At 44.4% G+C, this 21919-nt stretch overlaps 1 protein-coding gene across 1 annotated transcript in view; it reads left to right on the top strand.

Annotated features, from left to right (window-relative positions):
- Positions 1-403: 403 nt before the first annotated feature.
- Positions 404-21919, top strand: part of ANKFN1 (ankyrin repeat and fibronectin type III domain containing 1) — a 289687-nt gene continuing 268171 nt past the window's right edge. The window contains exon 1 of the mRNA XM_032498452.1: positions 404-533. Coding sequence (XP_032354343.1) covers positions 513-533 — 21 coding nt within the window. The 5' untranslated portion in view covers positions 404-512. The remainder of the gene's footprint in view (positions 534-21919) is intronic.

The raw sequence follows: 21919 nt of genomic DNA, 5'->3' as shown, positions 1-21919 counted from the left end.
AACAGAATAATCATTATCTGATTAATGTTCAGCAACCGCTGCAGGAGGCTGAGACACGCCCCTTCCAACCTTCCCCTCTCCATGTCCATCTCTGTCCCGCCACCCTGCCTCCTCTGGGGTACAGATTTGAATCTCACCCCTTTCAGGGGCACAAAAGCCAACTCAAATCCGATCGCAGCAGCATCGATAAACTTATTCCCTCCCCACGGGGCGCCTCCTAAGGACCCCTTCTCTCTCTCTCTCTCTTTTTGAACCGTTTCTTTCATTCTTTGAAAGTGCTTTCTTTGTCCCAAGCATGTGCAGTGCTTCCCCTCCCTCTGCTCCCGCCCTGCGTGGCGCTTTGGCCGCTCCTGGAGCCAGGCCGTGGGAGAGGCGGCCATTCTTAAGCCTCCCCGGACAAAGCGAGGGTTCCCTTGGCAACGGGAACCGTGTGGAGGTTCGAGACGGGGTATCCCTCTACCCCCCACCCCACTCCGGTCTCTTTCAACTCGGGAGCTCACCCCTCAGCTCTCATGGAGGCGTCTCTAACCAGGGTAGGGAAACCACAGTTCTGAATATCATCGGTAATTGGCGTTTGGAGACGATTGCTTTTGCGTGCAACAGGCAGGAAAATGTGGGCAGAGTGGGCGAGTGAGCTCGGGCGCGCGCTGGTGAGCAGCCCAGGTCGGCCGGAGGGAAAGCTGGTTTCGTTTCCGCACACAGGCAAGTCTTAATCCGAAGTAGTTTGGGGCTGTAAAGTGTTACCTTTATCTTTTGCCAGGTGGGAGAATGGAGAAGCATGGCAGGAGAGAAGCTACAGGAGGCAAGGTTTTACCTTGTTTTCTGGTTTCTCCCTTATCCTTGGCTTTTGCGTATATAAATAGGAGGAAATCAGGAATTGCTTGTTCCCGTATTAATGTCAACTCGTGCTCAATATTTCTGCCAGTGGACTTGTGTACTGGTGCTGTCTCTCTCTCTTTCCTGTTCATTCCTTTTGGATTTTGTTGTTGTGATGATGGAGAAGGGTTTGTAAACATTTCTGAAGTACAGAGTGAACTTTTCTGGTAGGAGGTCACCTCTGTGCCGCTGAGCCCGGACTGGGAATGGTTGGGACTGACTGACATGTATGACACTCTACTGATCCTGCAGGTTGTGTGGGTATTTGAACCCAGGTTGGTCCAGAGACCTCAGATGTGCCTTTGGTTGATGGAGGGAATGTCTGTTACTGACTGGCTTAATAGTAATCAAGAGTTTCTACCACCATGTGGAAGTTTATCATTGAAGTCTGGGCCCGGTAGGGGAAACTGAGTAGGAAAAATAATTCAGCTCTTTTGTTTGATCCCAGGACTTCAGAGTAAGTGAAATCTGTGCTGAAAGCTTCTGGAGAAGGACCCTCCAGCTTAATTTCCCTGAAAGCAGCAGAGATGTGTGTAAGTAATGGGAGAAAGAGGAAACCACTTCCAGTAAACTCTTTGAGGACAGGGACTCAACTACACCCAGTTTCTAACCAATTACAGGGCCAGGCACATTTTGGTACCCAATCAATGTTTGTCTATTTGAATTGATTCTTGTAGGATCCTTTACCACATGTTGCATGAAGCGTGGAGCTAGGACCAGTCTTGTGATCAGGAGACTTAGGCTCTGGGCTGGGATGTGGCCTTAACTAATGATGGGGCTCTGGCCAAGCTATTTCAGTTCTCTGGCCCTCCATCCATCAGGTGGCAGGGTTTGGTGAGAAGAGTGTTTCTCTAGCAAAATATGCTGCCCTCAAGCTTGGGGACAAGAGGATTTGGGGGATGGGGGTGGGCGATGGGTGCAGTCTGGTCAGAAACAGCCCTTCCGGAGAAGGATGATGCAGACAGTGGAGGAGGTGGAACAGGAAGAGGACTGGAGATTGGAAGCTGGAAAACTCTGGACCCTAGGTGACCTCTGACATTTAGAGTCATAAGATTAATCTTTCCCAGTTTTGCATCACCTCTCCTATATCGGTTACTTTCTCAGGCTGAGACAAAGTAATACCTTGATTTTTTCCTGATAGAGGCAAGCAAACTATCCTTCCAACAAGTGGTGGTAGATTTGAACCACTGCCCTCAGTGTGCTGAGCAACTGATTCTAAGCCAGTTACACTCTGTTGCTTCATTCCAATGTATTCTTTCATTTATTCAACAATCAACAGATGGTGATGGAAAGCCTGTGAGGTCAGGTGCCATTTTTCAAGGAACAAGACAAATGTTTTACCCTCATAATGCAAGAGAAAACAAGAAGGGAAAAAAAGATAAATATGATTATGACCTAGTGTGTTAGGTGCAACAGGGAACACTAAAGCAATGCAAGGAGACAGAGAGTGATGGATAGAATGGTCAGAAAAGTTTTCTTCAAGGGGGTGACATTTAGGTTGAGGCATCAATTAAATGAGAGAATGAGCCATTCAGATGCTGAGAAAATAGCATTCCAAGCTGGAGAACCATTGAGTCCAAAGATCTCAATGTGGGAGTCTGCTTGATGATTTTAGGCAAAGCAAAATGCCTGGGGCTGGAAGAGAGTAAGTGAAGCAGACAGGAAAGGTCAGAAGGGTGGGATGAGATAGCACAGATCACAGGAGGCTCAAAGCCATGGTGTGGACTACACTATTCTGCTCATTTAATTGGAACAACTTTATTCTATCTAAAATATGAGGGGAAGTCATTGGACAGATTCTGTATGGAAGTGATTCTATCTGATCACTCCAACAACTGTGTAGAGAATAGTGTACCGGAGGCAACATCTACAGAATGGTTAGTTAGAGGGAAAGGAAGGGAACCCTATGTGGGATGGACCTGGCTTTGGATCCTGACCTTAGCATATAACTTGGGCAAGTTATTTAACATCCCTGATCTCTGTTTATTCATCTATCTAAAGACGGGTCCTATTACCTCCTTCGGTGAGTTGTGAAGGTGAAGGAAGGGTGTATATGTGCTCTCATGGCAGATGCTCAAAATGGTAGCCATTGTTGTCAATACGGATTCTGCAGCCTTTGCACTGTTGGCACCAAGAAAACTAAAGATGTCAGGTACATGGCTGGTGTCACATGTCACCCTCTTTAAGGCACACACCCTTGGGGAGGAGTGAGAGGTGGAAAAGGAAGTGGGGAGGTGTCTGGTTAAGGTCAGGGCTGCATTGAGAGAAGAGGGAAACAGGCTCTTTTTTTCCTGCGTAATATTCTTTCCCCATAGGCTGAATCCGACTTGTTCCCTGTTTTTGTAAATAACCTGTTATCGACATGCAGCCTTACTTGTCCATTTAGGTGCTGACTGTCCTGCTTTAGCATCAGGAGAGCAGAGCTGAGTGGTGCAGCAAAGCTCGCAGGACCTACAAAGGCTGAACTGTTTACTGACTGACTCTATGAGTTTGCTGATCCCTATTCCACACCACTTGGCTCCCTTAATTAGAATGGCTTTATTGTATTCAGCTTAGGTATCACCGACTAGGAACAGGATCCCCTCTCCAAGTCTCCAAAACAGCAAAACTGAGAGATTCTCTTGGGGAAGGTGTGGTCCTAGTAGAATAACACAGCAGGGCCCTCAGGCCGCTGGGAGCCAGCAGGGGAACACTGGTCACGTGGGGAGGGCAGAAAAGAGAAAAGATAAGGACTCTGTCCAAAGGGGCAGGGATGGGGAGAAAGGGAACACTAAGCCCTTACCCTTAGCTATTTCAGGCCCCAGTGACAGCCATCTGAAACTGTGAGAAGGAAACTCGAAGGCTCAGGAAACAGGCAGATGCAGCAGCTTTATTTGACCATCTTGGCTTGAGTGCACACTGTGAATGAGGTGTGTCTGGGAGACTCTGTCATGGAGCATCCAGACCCCAGGGCCCATCACCTTATCCCCCCCACCAGGTGACCATTGGCAGCACACTGAGGAACAATGCCCGCTTATTCTCAGACACCACAGCTCAGGTTCTCAAGGGCCTACCTGCAGGCTCCTCTTCCCTCTCTCAGGACTTTAGGAGTGTGCAGGGCCTATGGTGTCTTCCCAAGAACCATTTCTTGACTCTCAGGAAGGCCACAGATTGGCTTCACTCTCTTTAATCTCCAAGTTCCCATTGATACACTTAAGTCGTCCTCAGACTGTACTGGCTATAAACCTAGTGATGCAATCGATCCCAACCCATGATTATTTTACGTACTTCAAGGTTTTACTCTTGTGTTGGAGGGTACATTTATAGGTGTAAACTTACTGGTCAGAAAGCAATGGCAGCTTCACTTGATTGGGTCTGTGGAATCCAAGCTTGAACTTCACTCCTAGGTGTTCCTCTAGACTCCTGGTTTCAGACTTCAGCATGTTGCCATGAGCAGTGGAAACTGGGTCACACAGTTTTTCAACTCCAGGTAATATAAATACAGTACCATGTATTTTTTGGCACTCTTAACTTTCCAACCAGCCTACATGGAGAATACCCCAGCTTTTTGGAATGCTAAATAATTCACCAGACCCATCGGCCATAGTGTTTCAGAGCTCAGTAGGCTCCTTCCACTGATCCAATGAACAGATGTGCTAATTTTTCACTTGCACGAAGAGCTTCAGCCATCCGAACACTATGGACTTGGGGGTTGGATCAGCCGTACAGAGTCCTAGCACCTTCACTGATTTCCAGACCAAGCAGCTCCCCTTGCTATACGCCAGTGGTTATCGTGCCTAATTCCTAGAAGCAGATCAGTAACTTGTGAGATCCAGCGGCATGACGGCTCAGTTCCAACATGGGCTTGCCCTCTGCACCCAAGACCGTCTAAAACAGAAGAAAGAAAACTTCCTAAGGCTCAATCAACTCTTCCTTTCCCTCTGTCTTCTTTCACGCAGGTACTTAGATGAGGTCAGAAATGGTTAATGAAACTATAACAAAAAACTAGCAAATCCAGAACCCTGGTGGCTGGTGGTAGAGATTAGTAGCCTTTGTTAAGCCACTGGGGACTCCAGGCAAAGCATCTGGAACTAGAATAGCTCCTACCTTCTTGGCACTTCCCATCAAAATGAGGAACCACTGAGATGAATTCAGCAAGCCTGTCCAAGGGGGTAGAGACGGACAACTAAACAGCATGTGGAAAGGAAGGGAATGTTATAGAAGGAGCCCTTGCTAAAAATAAATGATTTTTTACAAGTGTGGTTAGCTTTACAGAGACTTAAAGTTATGAACACAGCATACATTTTCCCCCCTAAAATAAAAGCTTTGAGAAAGTTTGATCTGCCTCACCTAAAAAGATGCAGCAGACAAGGAAAGTATCTGTGAAAGCTTTTAAAATTGTGAGCGTATTTCAAATACAATAATCATCAGGAATGTTTAATGCTATCGGAAGTCAATTGATGTGGCATAACTTTATTTAAATCAGTGTAGTCATGTGTGTCACCCCATTAAAAAGACTCCCTGGCACTCTTATTTATGGAAAATATCTGCCGCCATCTAGGAGCAGTCTAGGCAAAAGAAGAAGGAGAAGAAGAATTAAAAGAAGTATCAGAAGAAGAAGAAGAAATGGGCCAATTTCATGGAATTTCTGTCTAGTTTGACTATTTTCCTGGCTCCCCAGTGAAAGCAAGCCTTCATTTTGTATTTAATCTATAGCCAGAAAAATGATAATCAGTGCTAAGCATGGCATTCTGTGTTACGTTTAGTTGGGATTGGACCCAGCTGATTGACTGAACCAACTAGGATGGTGCCCTTTGCATCACCCTTTAAGATCTAATGACCTAATACTCATAAATCAGAATTGGGCATCTATCATCACACAGCCCTGCCCTATCTCCAGTTCACTCTTTCTTTCAGCGTATCACAGTTGGGCTGAACAGACGGTGCTTCTGCAGGTTCTCAACATTTCTTCAGTAGCTCTTAAAATAAGTGTGAGAGTTCGAGCATTGTCTTTGTCCAGCTAGCATTTATTTGCTGGATGTAATTTTGTTCCCGTTTTATATGATGTTGCCAAGTGGTAACTGCCGGATGTTTTTGTGCCATGTGATTAAAGCTAGTAGTGCATGAGAACATCCTTCGGAGTGAGTTCTCTCTAGCCCCCCCTCTTTCCAACACGCACACGTTAATAATCCTTCAGCACCAGTAGTTACTGTTTTTCTTAAACATTGTCAGTCTCTGCCGTCTGAAGAAAAGCTTTCACGTTTGGGATTTGGGTTGTATTTTTGTTGATTGTACAGAAAGGCAGAAGGGCCAGGGGAAGTGGGGGCCTCTCGACTTCTCTGCTTGTTGTCAGTGCCGGGATGATTATGGGAAGAGAATTTTAAAATTATCGGGTAGAAACTGGGGACCAGTGGGGAGGAGTAATTAGAGGATTTGGCCAGAGGAGGGGGGGGCGGAGCCGAGAGCAGGACAGGGAGATGGAAGGGGTGGGCCATCTGGTGTTAATCTCCTGCTGTGTGTTTGCAGGGCAAAATAGCCAGGGCACTTTGTCAAGGTACAGTCTGCTCTTGCAGACACAGATGGAGCAAGAGGGAGATTAATACATGTGGTTCTAACCACCTTTCATATCTTTACAGCTAAACATTATTTATAGAAATCAATTAGTCCTCTGTCTCTGCAATTTTATTATGAGGCTCTGTCCAAGTTTCTGGCAAGCTCTTTAAGAGGATGATTGATGGTAAACTTTCAGAATGAATAAAAAATGAACCCTCCCCCTAGGAATTGGTTTAGTGGAGAGAAGGGTAAATGATAAAAAATTACGAACTCTGCAAGTCACCAGGAAACACTAATGTAGGATCAGTGTGGTCCTTGTTATACTATTTTTCCTAGCAGCTCTTTTCTTTTCTTTTCTTTTCTTTTCTTTTCTTTTCTTTTCTTTTCTTTTCTTTTCTTTTCTTTTCTTTTCTTTTCTTTTCCTTTCCTTTCCTTTCCTTTCTTTTCTTTTTTTCTCTGCTTCCTGTCTTCCTTCTTTTCTCTCTGTCTCCCTATGCCTCTCCTCTCCCCTCTCTCTCTTTCTCTCTCTCCCTTTTTGCACAAACACTCAGCTGCCTGTTTGCTATGGAAACTTTAGGAGCACTTGATGCCTACAGCTGAACTTGTGGGAAAGCAAAGGTTTATTCATTTGCCAAGCTAGTAAATGCCACTTTGATTACTGATGCTTATGCAAGATAAAGAAGCCCAGGAACAAATGGAACACAGCTCTCATGTTTTGTCTTCTGGAAACTTTTATAAGAGATGGGAGCTGCTGATTGGCCTCTGTTAAATGAGTCTAGGAGCCAAGTAATAACAAATATAAAATCCCACTGCACAGGGAGGAGGGTGTAGCTTAAGTGGTAGAGTGCATGCTTAGCATACACAAGGTCCTGGGTTCAATCCCCAGTACTTCCTCTAAAAATAAATAAATAAGTAAATCTAACTATCCCTCACCCCCAAAATTAATTAATTAAATTTAAAAAATAAAAATAAATTTTAAAAAATCCCATTTCAGTGAGTTCCACAGAAAATGCATATTGATTTATTCTGAAATTCTAGTTTTGGTAGTCTGCTACCAAAGCTCACGTCCCCAGGTTTAGAAATGAAATAATTATGATACCTTGGATGTGTGGAAGGAATTATCAAATAAAACAAAATTCTAATCCCTGGAAAGGTTAGGAGGCAGGGCCAGATGGCAGAAAGCTCCTAACTCCTAGAATCTTGAGATGTGAGATTGTTCTGTCTTGTTAAGATATTTTGAGAAGATAAGAGGGTTCTTGTGACATGTAAGAACTAAGACATTAGTGGTGGCAAAGGGCAAATGGAATGAGAGGGAATTTGTTTGCCATTTGGGGGACTATAAAGGATGCTGGGAAATTTTAGGAGAGTTTCCCTGCCTCAGTTTCTATCTCTGTAAAATGGGAATGATACTAGCATTCACCTCAGAAGTTTGCTGTGAGGACAAAATGAGACCAAGCATTATAGTGCTTGACATAGTGTGACCACAACAAATTCTCCTGTGGTGGCATCGCCAGGGTTAAGAGGACTCAGAACAACTTTTCTCATTTTCTTTAGGTTTGGTGTTCAGTGTAGAACTGGTTCCTGATTGTTAACTGCAAAGTGTATCTGAGGAGGCCCTACTAAGTGCCTTCAGGGAAGGCATTCTATATCTTTCTTTTGTGTCCTACTCTGTATTACTTGGTATGGACCTTTGTACATAGTAGGTGCTAAATAAATACTTTCTGGCTTTCAGTTCTTTATGTGTAGATGAGATTTTCCACTTAATTTGAGCTGCTGATGTAAATGTATACAGGCTCTATATAAATGCAGTTTAATAATACGTGAATATCTAATTGTCAAATATTCAATAATTTCCCACATCACACAGAACGTCTTCCAGTTTCCAATTCGATGAAATCACCTAACACAATATCTGACACCTTAATATGTGCTAGTACACATTTCTGAAATGTTGAATGAATGCATAAAACCTACCTAAGAGAACAAAAAGAGAAATAAGCAAGAGAAGGGTTTTAAATTAAAATGTTACTGACTTTTCTTTTAGATTTCAATAGGAAAAAAATGGTATGAACTGAATTAGAAAAGTAATTTCTTGCAAGCTATAGAAAATGTGTCTTCCTAACTTAAAATGATTAGGTGATTTCAAGCAGTTCTCAAAATTCATGAGTCCAGTGGGCAACCATGCTTGCAAACCGCAGGATCCAGGAAGCCACCCTGGATTGTGTAGCAGACACTGTTCAGCAGTGTCACTGGCCGGCTTCTATCATTATTTTCATCCTAATTCCACTGAAGAATCAAAGTCCCAGGAGAAGCGCTAATTGGCCTAACTAGTGTCACGTGTCCACCCCAGCCCCAAGGGTAGGGTGGAGGTCTTATTTACAATCCCATCAAGTGTACATAAAATGAGGAGAGGCCACTCTCAGGGTGCTGCAACCAAACAAAAAAGGAACAGATAGCAGAAAATAAATGTTCACATTATAAACTTGCTAATATAGAGAGACAGTAAATAATGCGTGTGTATATGTGGCTGCCATAATAAAGTATCGAGAGCGCTTGACTTCAACAATGGGCATTTTATTGTCTCAGAGTTCTTGAGGCTAGAAGCTCAAAGTCAAGGTGCTGATGGAGTTGGCACCTTCTGCGGGCTTTGAGGGAAGGATCTGTTCCAGGCCTCTCTCCTTGGCTTGAGGATGGCTGTCTTCTCCCTGCGTCTCCACATTGTCGTCCCTCTGCACGTGTCTGTATCCAAATTTCTCTTATGAGGACACCATCGTACTGGATTAGGGCCTACCCTAGTGACCTCTTTTTAATTTAATTACCTCTTTAAGACCCTATCTGCAAATACAGTTACATTCTGAAATACTGGAGGATAGAGGGTTAGGACTTCAATAGATGAGTTTGGTTGAGGGTGGCGGGCCTGTGGCACAGTTTAGCCCATAACGACATGCTATAAACACACTAATTTATTGAATCAATCAAATGAGTAGAACTGCCAATGGACAAATACCCATTGTGTCTATAGTATTTTTGAGTGAAAATGGAGTAATCATTCAGCAAACTCTGCAGAGATCTTTGATGTTCCAAATTTGCCAGTTGAGCTAATCAGAACAGAGATACGGGTTTTCTTCCCCCCATTATTTCTCTATGAAAGAGATATTTGATCTTTAGCTATAGAGTTGCTACTGGGGACTTCTGAAATACCATACATATTTCTTTGGGAAAGAATGAAAAGCAGCAATAATAAAACTTAGCTTTCTAATATTGAAAATAAATTAAAATAAAAACATATTTGAAGCTTGAAAAATGAGAAGTAGGGGCCATTTTATATTTGAGATGCCAGTTTTGCCACTTAAAACTTTCTGAAGTTTTTCTAAAAGCAGAGCCAAGCAGAAATGACTCAGTATTACCTCCACTACACATACAGCTATTCTCTTTGACTCTGGCCACTGTTTAGACCTGACGCTGTCCAGCTTTAAGCAATGCACAAAATAAATAATATTCATGCAGTGATGCAGAAAGCCCTGGCTGGATCCAGGGCTATTTAACTTGTGTCCTAAAACTCCCAGCTCTCTGAGTTTATGGTCCTGTGATTCACATTTTCTCAGTGTGACTCTTTCGTGGTCTTCTTCCACTTCTTCCATGACCAATGTCCACTTTCGCTAGACCTCATCCCCCATACCTGTGTCTCCTTGGAAAGATGTACTCCGCTGACCAAGGAACTTTAGTTTGCTAAAGGGATAGTTTGCTCCTGAAACTTCAGAGATATTTTGTACTGTTTCCATCTTTGTAGGGGTGAGATGGCAGTGTTGTCCCATGAGGTCCAGGCACTGATGGGACTTTGTCCAGCCAGTTTTGCCTAACAGTGAAATTCTCCTTCATTTCTAATGCCTTTGAATACTAATCCACTGGACCTAGAAGGAAAGCTCATGAAGTAAACAAGATGCGTGATTGAAGCCACCAACTCCCATCTCTGAAGAAGAAGCCATCTAGAAATTTAAAACAGCTCTTGTTTATTTTCTATAGTCAGCATATAGACATGATGTGATGTGCTTTGTGGGGTGTATGTATGTTAGTGTTTATACACATAATCACAGAATTTCGATAAATCTTTATCAACAGTAGCTGACTTGACTTTGGTGTAAAAAGAATTAGTATTTGCCTGTGTGTATATCAAACAGTAGAAATTTGTACTCTAAGGCCTCTCACAATCTGTCCCACTGACATCTCTTTATTCCTCTCTGCTATGACCACACCCCATTCACCATGGTCCCCCATCCTTCTGCATCTTTGCATCTGGTGCTCCCTCTGCCTGGGAAGACCTCCACCCTGCCTCAGCCCTTTCTAAATCCTGATAACTTCTGGCCATGTTTTGCATCTCGGCCCAAACAGTAGATCCTCTAGGAATCCTTCCCTACCTACTTCCCTGATTCTAAGTCTCAGTCAAAGGACCCTTCCCAGCATCCCATAGTACCCTGTCCATCTACACTGTGTCTGTCTTCATGGTGTCTCATAATCCATTGTTAGTTTGTCTATTTCTACCCAAACTGTGAGCTCCTTAAGGGAGAGGATGTGACATATATATAAAACTTCTTTGTCTCTAGCCCCTAGCATGGTACCTGGTGCACGATAAATGTTTGATGATTAGATGAATGAGTGAATGAACAAATTAATGAGCTGAAGTTTTTAAAAATGAATAATTGGAGACACAGATTTCTTTTCTTTAAAAAAAATGTTTCTGTGGGGGAAGTAGTTAATTTTACTTATTTGTTTTTAATGGAAGTACTGGGAATTGAACCCAGGACCTCGTGCATGCTAAGCAGGCACTCTACCAGTGAGCTATATCCTCCACCCCCAACACAGCTTAATATCAACAATATAGAAGTTCTGAAAGCCTCTTTATTTGAAAGTAGTATCAAAGTCCCTTCAATATGGATGAATGACCCCCAGTTTCCAAGCTGAAGATGATCTGTGACCCCCAAATTCTTGGGGCCTTATATTACAAATTTCAGCCCATTTCTCAGGATAACGCATCAGTGTATTTCTCAGTAGAAATCTGTCCTGTCAGTTGAAAATACTCAGTGGTGGTAGCTGCTGCACAAGCCACAGTGGAAAATAAAATCCAGTATGGACTGCCAAAATTATAGCCTGCTTAAGAAGAAATGGTAATATACATAACATGTTCATTATTATGGTGTAGTGAAAAAGTACACTGGACTTGGAGCCAAAAGGCATAAGTTTAAGCCTGGTCCTCACTGTTTGCTAGTTGGGTGGCACTGAGTGAACTTAGTTAATGTTTCAGAGCCCACCTAACTTGAATTTTGTGAAATGAAATATGGGGTTCACTCAAATTGCCTTAGGAACTTTAAATTCTGGGTCAATATGATGGAATAAAAATGTGTATTGCTTGAGTACCTACTATATGCCTTTTATTCTTTAAAGATGAGTTAAACTCAAAAATGCAGATTTCCCCCAAGGCCACACAGGATCTGTTTCTTTCTATTCCATTGCATATTATCATTGTCAAATTCATGGCTTAACAATTACAAATATTTTTTTTTAGAAAATATTTCAAAATTACCTAGAAAGTGTGTTCCATGACATTACCATTGCTGTTATATAAACTGTTACTTTATATTATATAGACCACTGTTGTATAAAGAAGTATGTAGACCACTCACAATTATGAGCAGGATTTTATTTGGATAAGATAGGGTGTTTCCTGTGTCACGTCTCCTTGTCAAGTGAAGTAGATTTGCCAGAAAGATACAAATGAGTGTTGTCTGGGTAATATGTTCTACATCCCCAAACTTTTCAGAGTCCTAGTGGAATCTGTAAAATGCCCGTGCCAGCAGTCAGCACCACACACCCTCTGGTTGCCTCTGAATCAGCTGTGTGGGACGCTTGGCGTCATATAGCCCAAACATTCAGACGCTGGACTCATTTTTTTAATTTTCATATGGGTATTTGGCACTTAAAGAAACAGCCAACTTCAGCTTGGAACACAGCATCCAAGGATTGTTTAAACATGGGATTAGTCTGGGCTTTCTCAGGGGAAATGTTCTTTTTAGCATGGCTTTCGAGAACAGTGATCTGATCCTGTTTATGAACAGCACTGTCAGTATCGTTGATAACAACAAGAATTCTTTCTCCTCTGTTGTAATCAGGCCAGTCCATCCTTTTCCCATCCATTACCCTCATTCAGGCCCTGTTACCTGATTCCTGTTTCTACTCTGGAAGCCACCTCACCATTTCCCTGCCTCTACCTTCCACATGTCAATCTGCCTAGCACACCCTCAGCATCACTTCAATGCAGTCTGCTCTACTGAAAAGCTTGCAGAGCCTCCCCCTCACCTACACAGTTGTTCAAATGCATTAGGCTTTCTGGAATCTGATGCCTACTGTGGAGGGGAAAAGCTTAAGAAAAGAAATTGGGTAGTCTTTGTTCTAGTTCCGGTTATACCACAGTGGAGCTGTGTGACCTTGGAGGAGTTGCTTTCCCTCTCAAGTTCTCTTGAGTTAGACATGAAGTGATTGGACAAGATCAAAGATGCCAGATGAGTGGCATTCGGGCACCATTCGCTTCCTACAGTGCCCTTGGAATTCTTGGCTTTTTCCCACTGAGCACTAATGAGCTTCAGAATCATCTGTGCCTCAACTCCAGCAGAGTCCAGTTGACCCTTGAGATCAACCCCCTTTGATCTCAGGGGAGAGTATAGTTCAGTGGTAGAGTGTGTGCTTAGCATGCACGAGGTCCTGGGTTTAATCCCCAGTACCTTCATTAAATAAGTAAATAAACTTAATTACTGCCCCCCACCCCTCTTCCCCCTAGAAAAACACCTTTGATCTCCCTGAATGTGACCATCTCTGAGATTGCTTCCGGCTTTAACTTTCCACAGTTCTGCAGTCTTCTTTCAGTCTTACTTGCCTACTGCTCCCAGCGCAAAGCCCACACTGTGCCCAACAGCATTTTGAACGTTTCCTCCGAGTACATTTGAAACATTTGAGGCCACTGGAATGCACTTTCACTGCAGTCTTCAGTCCAGATCCTACTCATCCTGCAGACCCTGGGTGAGCTCCACCTTCCCATGAAACCTTCACTAGTGACCCCAGCGGGAAGTGACCATCCACCCCTGAATCCCCATAGTAGTTTTTCTTTCAATTATAAGCAAATATTGAGGACAAAATCTATGCCACCTCTCTAACCTTCTTGACTGCTGTATTTAATGATATTTGTGTGGCTTTCTCAGCCCTCTACTAGACTATAAACTCCTGGAATTTAAAAACTGTGTTTAAATTCTAGTTCTTCCTGTTAGTTTCTGTGAGTCCATACACAAGTCATTGGATCACTCTAATTTTGGGGCAGCCTTTACTGCGTACTTGTGCAGTGTTTGGTACATCCTAGAAAATCAAAACCATTTGTTTGGCAGAAAGAACGAAGGAAAAAACAGACATATAGAGAAAAATTTACTAAGACCTACCAAATGAGCTTAATGTGAGGTTTAAATGAGAATATACACACTATACACATATGAATATATACGTACACATATATACTGTATATACATATATATGAATATACACACATATATGTATACTATACACGTATATGTGAATATATATGCTTGTATATGTAAAACTTTGAAAACCTTGGCTCACATGTAAAAAACATGTAATAAAAGTATGTAATTTATCACCATCAATAATATTAGAGAAAATGTTTGCTAAGTGCCAGTTTTGTGACAAGAACTATGCCTAATATGGACGCTGGCATGCTGTGGTAAAACAGTGCAGGCTTTGGGACCCAACTAAACCTGTGTTCATAGCCCAGCCCTTTCACTTTTGGTGATGTTGGGTGAGTTACCTGACTCCTCTGTCCCTTCATTTTTTTACATTAGGATAAACTACAGTGTGGTGCAATAACAAATCCAAAATTTCTCATTAATTTCACATAACAAAAGTGTCTCATTCATGCTATGTGTCCATCGCAGGGGAGCAGGAGGCTCTGCTCCACACAGTCGCTCCGGGACCCAGGGGGATGGAGGCTTTCCCACCTTGCAGCTGCGCCATCTGGGACAGATGGAATTCCCAGTGCTGTAGCAGGGCAACAGATTGGAAGTTCTCACATCAGCAATTAATGCCCAACACAGAAGTGACCTGTGTGACTTCTAATCACAGACCCAACCTCAGTGGGCCTGGGAATTGCAACCTTCCATGGACTCAGAAGAAGTGAACCAGACCTTGATGGCCATTAGAAATGTCCGGTGAGAAGAATAATGCCTACTTGGTAGGACTCCTGAGAGAATTTAACGTAATAACCTCACCAAGCGTATAGGACAGGCCTTCAGTAACTGTTGATGCCTTTTCCTCTTTTCCTCCTGATGAACTGGAACAAGATGTACGTCTGTTGTTATTTCTTTTCCATTTCAAGTACATGTCTTTGCACATAAGCTCAAGAAATACATTTGGCTGAGTAACTTTAATAAGAAATTTGCAATTCTTTTTCATAGACTACCTTAAATTCACAGGAAATGTATTTGTGGTTATAGAGTGATAGGCAATTGTAAGACAAATTTAACATTTTGGATAATGGTTGTATCTAGAATATCCATAGGCATCAAAAGCACTTGCTTTGGGGTTTTCTGGTTTGGTTTGATTTTTCTGGGTTTTTTTCCACCAACACTTTTAGATTTCACACAACTTGTTTATAAGCCTTTATTTCAATGTTATTATAAAGCATCTTGTCAGCTTGATGGTATTGGTTTCATGCAGGGACACTTTCCTGCTTCTTTCTAACAATATCCAGGCTTGGTTCAGGTGTCCTCCTCACCACCTTGCAGCCAGGTCCCTGGGGCAAGCTGATCCAACCCCAGCTCCAGAGGAGGGCCTGAGTGATTCATAGATGTTTCCTTTGTCCAGATTGGCTTAGGAAGGACGTCTTGCCCCAATCTGCCCCGTGAAACAAGAGAGGAAGTGTGGTTGGTGGCTTGTGGGGAAGCTTTTCTCACCCTTGAGGGGGAGAGAGAGAGGGAGAGAGATGCCTCCTCTTTCTCCTATGGTTGGACTGGATGGGATTCTGGAACCACAGTCCGCCAACCCATGGATGAGTCTGAGGCTGAGGTCCAGAGAGCAGAGCGGTGCAGAGATGAGTCATTAGCCTCAGAGTGTGCGCTCTCTGTTTTGTGAGATGATAAACTGCTTATTTTTTAAGCTTATTTGAGTTAATGTTTTCTATTATTTCCAGTTGAAAATATCCTAATGGAAGCTAATACCATTATGTATGAAGATTTACTCTTTCATTAAACAAACAAATAAGAGCCCACTGGGTTGTGTGTCTGGGAAACAGTGCTGAGTGAACACTGAGAAAACTGCAGCCAACGGCCTGAAGTTTACAGTAAAGGAGGGGAGAGAGGCATTCACCAAAAACCTGCTCTCTGTAGTATGCCTTGTTTTAGTAAATGACAGCACCATCTAACAGTTGAGATGCCTGGAAACCTTGGGGTCATCTTGGACTGCTTTTTTTCTTACATTCTTTATTTGATCTTTCAACAAATTCATTTGGCCACATTCTCAACATCTATTCAGAGTTTGTCCACTTCTCATGTTCTCTTCACTGTAACCACCCAGGTCTGAGCTATGCTCATTTCTCCAGTGGTTAACTACGAACTTCCTTTCCATGCGTACACGACTCTTACCAGTCATACAAGCCAGAGCTGCTATGTAGAGGCAGGTGGAGACCTCCTTGGAGAGGTTGAGGACTGAATGGGTCAGTGGAGATTGCAGGCTATAGAAAACTGTTTTCAGAATTTTGACTGTGAAGAAAGATAAAGAGATGGTTACCTTTGTAGGGTGGTGGTCTCAAGGGAATCTGGTTTGGTTTTTGTTTCAGTACAGTAACAACAGCCTGCTTGAATAGTAGGGGGAAACGATCCAGGAGCAAGGGGCAGAGGGTAGAGTGGAGATGCAGGGGGAAGTGGGAATAAGTGATGCCTGCAGAGGAGAGGTAAGCGCCCTGGCCTTGCATCAAGGAGGCCATGCTCTCCTTTGAACAAAAGGGAAGAAGCAGAGGAAGTGTGCAGAGATAAGGAGGTCTGTGGACCTGGCAGGAGACATGAGTTGTCACTTGAGAGCTCCTGATTTCTTTATGAAGTGTGAAGTGGTACATCCACCAAGAGTTAGGAGGTAAAGGTTGGAGGTTGGAGGATGAACAGGAGATCTGAGGAGAGCCGGAAAGTCAACTGATCATAGACTCGAGTGGCAAAGAAAGCTTCCTGGAGATTCCTAGGGACCTTGCCAAGCCATGTTGAGGGCTCAGCTTGAAGGTGAAGGTTAACAGATCGGTGGCGAGGGTGTGCTCTGCTGGGGGCCTCAGATGAAGACCCTGAAGACTCTTGTGCTAGGAGGCAGCAGAGGAGGGCAGGGCTGCTGCAGGAGGTAGCCCTCAGCAGGTCTAATATAGTTGTCTCATTGATTTTGGCTTATTTGATGATCTATTAAGAAGCTTCAACTGCAGGGATTGTGTTAATAAGAGAGGGGCCCTGATCAGGCCCCTCTGGAAAATCCATGGAGATCAGGGTCAGCCCTGCTGAGGGGGAGAAACTTTTCAGGCCCCTATTCCGGCCCCTGAGAGTTCACTCCTCTTCTCCATCTTGAAATCCAAATCCATGCTCCATCTTGAAAGACAAAAATGTAAGTATCTTCAAAAAAATGATTTTGGAGGTCAAAGAAAGTAAAAGGATTAGTGAAAGCACACTTTCATTCTTCTGGCTAACATATGCGGAGCTCCTAGTTCATTCCAGGTGCTTCCAAGGATTCAGAGAATAAGGCAGGCCCAGGTCCCCACAGGGCTACCTGCCCAGAGGAGGAGATACGTGCCTAAGCAAGTAATCACCCTGGCAAATACAGAAGTAGTTGTAAGAGCTATGAGAACGTGGAGGAGCAAGTGACCAAGTCTGCAGGAGGCTGATGGAAGGTGTGGGCTTGATGGGTCATTAATTAGGAGGGGCAGGGGTTTGGAGAAGGCCAGGCTCTGTGAAATGTCCTACAGTATCCTAACACCCCCATATCCCTTGTTACTCATCCCTGTTCCACCACTACATCCCTGTTCCGTCACGTTGGTAGAAGTCCCTGGAAATAAGAACAGCTTCTAAATGTATCTTCTGCAGCTGGACAGGAATGGAGAGCAGGAGGTGCTCCCAGAAGAGAGTTGCAGGAGTAAGAAACCTCAGAGTCCCTGAAGGAAGCAGGAAGGGCACCAGGAGATGCACTAAATGAGCAGTGGCCTCGGGGGCTTCCCTGCGGGCGTCCTCTGGAAGGTAGAAGGTACCAGGGCCTGGCCTTCCATCCTTCCCCCAGGCCTTTACCATCATTCTGTCCTTTGGCAGAGGTGAGGGACTGGAGCTGGAGAGCCTAGAGTGAGTGATTTTGATTCACGCCAGGGAAAGAGCAATGGGCGTACGGGAATTCTGTCTCCAGCATTAATTAGCCCAGCAGATGGGCCCAGAGCCTGTTTTCCCCTTTGACCTAAGCAGCAACTTGTACCCCAGGAGGCTCTCTGTACACTGAGGGTCTGCAGCAGTGGTTCTAACAGCCATGCGCTGGGCAGCCTGTGGCATTCCAGGAAGTTGCGTTCTTTATCCCCAAACCCCCTCTCCATTTGTGTGTAAATGAGTCGCATGATTCATTTTCCATAAACAGCGTGGGTGAACAGAAGGGGAAGAAATCCAAAGGCTGGGGCTGGCATTTCACTTTGTGGAAACGGCCAAAGAAAAGTTATTTTCTTCATTTTGGCATCCCTCTGAGAAGAGGCCAAGTCTCTGAAACAAGAGGTTGTCCACAGCTGGGTCACATCACCCTGAGTCTGGGTCTTCACACGGACCCGTTAAGGCTGTCCAGGCACAGAAGTCAGCACAGATGAGAAGACAGGAAACAGCAGGGAAATGTGTGATTGAAATGCAAACTCTACCCAGACCAACACAGAGGTCCTGAGGAGGAAACTCCCAGGAAAGCAGCCAGCAAAGGGACCAAGGAGGAGGGTCTCTGTCCCAGCTTTGCTATGTGTCACTCTGAGATTTAACCTCCTGATCAAGACCTTCCAGAATTTGACCCTAAGCATCCTTTTGTACTTGTTACTACCAAGAATGATGCTAATAGTTGTCCTAGTCCACTTGGGCTGCTGTAACAATGTACCATAGACTGGGAGGCCTATAAACAACAGAAATTTATTTCTCACAGCTCTGGAGGCTGAGAAGTCCAAGATCAAGGCACTGGCAGATTTGGTGTCTGGTGAGGACCTGCTTCCTAGTTCACAGAAGCTGTCTTTTCACTATGTCCTTGCATGGCAGAAGAGGGGTGGACAGAGAACCCTTTGGGACTTCTATAAACACCTCTTATAAAAGAACCCTAATTCCATTCATGAGGGCTCTGCCCTTATAACCAAATCACCTTCCAAAGGCGCCCCTCTTCAAACTCTGTCATATTGGGTGTTAGGATTACTCACGTGAATGTCAGAGGGACATGACCATTCAGTCTATAGCAAAAGCAAAAATGACCCTGATGTTCACTGCACGCTTACTATGTTATTGTCACATCCATGGTATTTTAGATTGATTATCTATTTCATCTATACTCGCCACTGTTCTGAAAGGTGACTGTCATTACCCTTATTTTACAAATGAGAAAAATAATTCAATGTGATTAGGTAACTTTTTTTATTTCTTATTTTTTATTGAAGTATAGTTATTTACAATGTTAGTTTCAGGTATAGTACAGCAAATATGTGTATATTTTTTCAGATTCTTTTCCATTACAGCTCATTATAAGAAACTGAATATAGTTCCCTGTGCCATGTAGTAGGTCCTTCTTGTTTATCTATTTTATATATAGCAGTGTGTACCTGTTAATCCCAAACTCCTAATCTATCCCCCTCCTCACCCACCCCTCTGGTAATCACAGTTTATTTTCTATGTCCATGAGTCTATTTCTGGTTTGTAAGTAAAATTTGTATTTTTTTTTTAGATTCCACATATAAGAAACATCACATGATATTTGTCTTTCTCTGTCTGATTTACTTCACTTCATATGATAATCTCTAGGTCCATCCATGTTGCTGCAGATGGCATTATTTCATCCTTTTTTATGACTGAATAGTATTCCATTATATTTATATACCACATCTTCTTTGTGATTAGGTGACTCTTGGCCTCCAATCAGACACCTAAACACAGCAGAACTGAGTTTCAAAGCCAGGTCTATCTGATTTGAGAGAATGGGTCCTTCACAATAGGCAAAAAAAACCCATTCCTTTATTTACTTTTTAACTTTGAGGAGGATGGCATCTTCCTCATTCCCTTGAAAACCCATGCATATTCCTTCATCTGCATCCTTGATAGTAAGCAGGATCTTTCCCCCATGCTTCACTTACCTGATTCTTAGTTATCAGGCCAAATGGTGGGAAGAAATGTATGCAGTAGATTCAGGACCAGCAAACCAGTGACACACTCAGACTGGTACAAGAAACAGGACCCTGGAAGCCTCCGAGGTCCATTGCTAAGAAGTGGCAGTGAGAATCTGCGGGCAGGACGTGGCAGGTGCCAACTCAAGAGTCCAGAACCCAGCTGAGCCCTGGGTCAGGAGCCGGTTTGCTAGGACAAGCTGATTGGCTGGACGTGTCCCTCTGGGCTCTGGCGAGCGGGGGAGGGAGCACTTTCTCAGCTGGCCTGTCTCATGCAGTCCTGGAGACACTACATGCCACCTGGTACTTCTGGTCAGGAAGTTGTCTGTAAACAGGTTGACCAAGAGAGAGGGCCTAGCCAGTCCTCAGAGCGCTTACAGCATCTGCCATCAGCATCAACGCATGTAGCTCCCAGCAGGCTCTGCGCTGTGTGGTTAGTTTTCAGTCCCTGGCACCAAGATAAAGGCTCTAAAAGGCAGGAGCTGCCCCACAGGGTTCACATAACCAGCATCTAACCCAGAGCCAAGTCCAAACGTTGATCAACTTATTACACCAGTTTCCCTTGATCTCTCTCTGACCCCAAAGAAAATCACTGAAACTGGATTCTTTACAAGGACAGGTTGAGAAATAGTGTTTTATCAACTAGCTTGAAGAATCCCAGTTTTAGAATGGTGTCCTCAGACGTTAGGTGCCTGCGAATCTGGCCCTGTGCTCCCTCTGGTTCTCACCTGTGACCCTCCCTGGGGTCCCTGGGCTCTGCCATGTTGCCACCTGGTTGCCGCTCGTGCCCCTTCCTGCCTTCCGCCTCTGCTCCCGCTGCTCCCTCTGCAGAGAATGTATTTCCCCCAGATATCGGTGTGGTTCACTTCCTCACCGCTTTCAGACTTCTGCTCGACTCTCACCTTGTCTATGATGCTTTCCTTAACCTTCCTACTGCCCCGTTTTGTGCTGCACAGATATCCGTACTTCCTCCTCTTTTGTATTCCCCCAGAGAACGCATCACTTTCCAATTTACCATACACCTCACCTGTCTCCCCCGCCAGAATGTAGATCCCAGAGGGCAAGGATTTGTGTCTGTTTTCCTTACTGCTGTACCTCCAGCAGTTCGAGCAATGTCCAGCACAGAAAAGGTGCTTAATCAACATTTGGTGAGTGAGTGAAGATACAAGAATCACCCGAGAAACCTAGAAATACAGACTTCTGAGATCCGCTGCAGAGATCCTGATCCCCAATATTAATGACCTGGCTGTGTTCCACGATGTGCCCTGAACACGCTCCTCTTTTGTCATGGTAGAGCTCACCCCCTTTTCCCTTGTACATCTGAGTCCCGGGAGGAGCAGGGGAGCCGCTGTCCCTCTGTGCACCTGCCAAGTTCCTCTGTGCTCGCTGTGCCACCCGGTGTGATTGTTGCTGTCCGAGAATCCTGGGGTCAGGCTGACACTGTGGGTGGTACAGCTGGAAAGGGAGAGACTGCAGTCTTTTTCCAGAGGCTGTAGTCTCTTTGTCCTCTCTTGTCCATGTCCTGGGCTGGCCAGGAAGCCAGAAGCCCACAGGGCAGCAGTCTTTTGCCAGCCGTCCTTCAAAGGCTTGTGTGCCCCCTCGACCCCCCAGTGACTCTTGTCCGCAGAGCCTCGGGCAGCTCAGCTAGGGAACACTGGAGCCACTGCCACTTGGAATCCCCAGCAAGCGTACAGGATGATCACATTCTGGGACAGCTGGATTAGAGGGGGGAGGCAAGGGTGAGTTTGGCTTCCAGACCTCCGGAGTGAGTGACCTTTCTAGTGAATTGCTTGAGGACTCTTGGGCTCGACCTGATGCAATTATTTGCATCCCTCCTTGAGAGCCCCTCTGTGCCCTTGGGACAGCCTCTGCCCGTTCTTACCGTCATCTCCGGTGATCCATGGTTGCCTTCTGCCATGTGGATCAGCTGTTCAGTCCTGTTAAGGGTCCTGTAATTAGAGCACAAGACCTGCAGCTCCTTGCTTGGATTTTGCCCAAAGAAGCCTCCAGGGGCACTCAGACTCCTGCCTACCCCCTCACATCTATTCATTAGCAAGGACG

Source organism: Camelus ferus, chromosome 16 (assembly GCF_009834535.1).
Source record: "Camelus ferus isolate YT-003-E chromosome 16, BCGSAC_Cfer_1.0, whole genome shotgun sequence".
Classification (NCBI taxonomy): domain Eukaryota; kingdom Metazoa; phylum Chordata; class Mammalia; order Artiodactyla; family Camelidae; genus Camelus; species Camelus ferus.
Note: the sequence above shows the minus strand (reverse complement) of the source record. Positions and strands in the feature narration are given on the sequence as shown.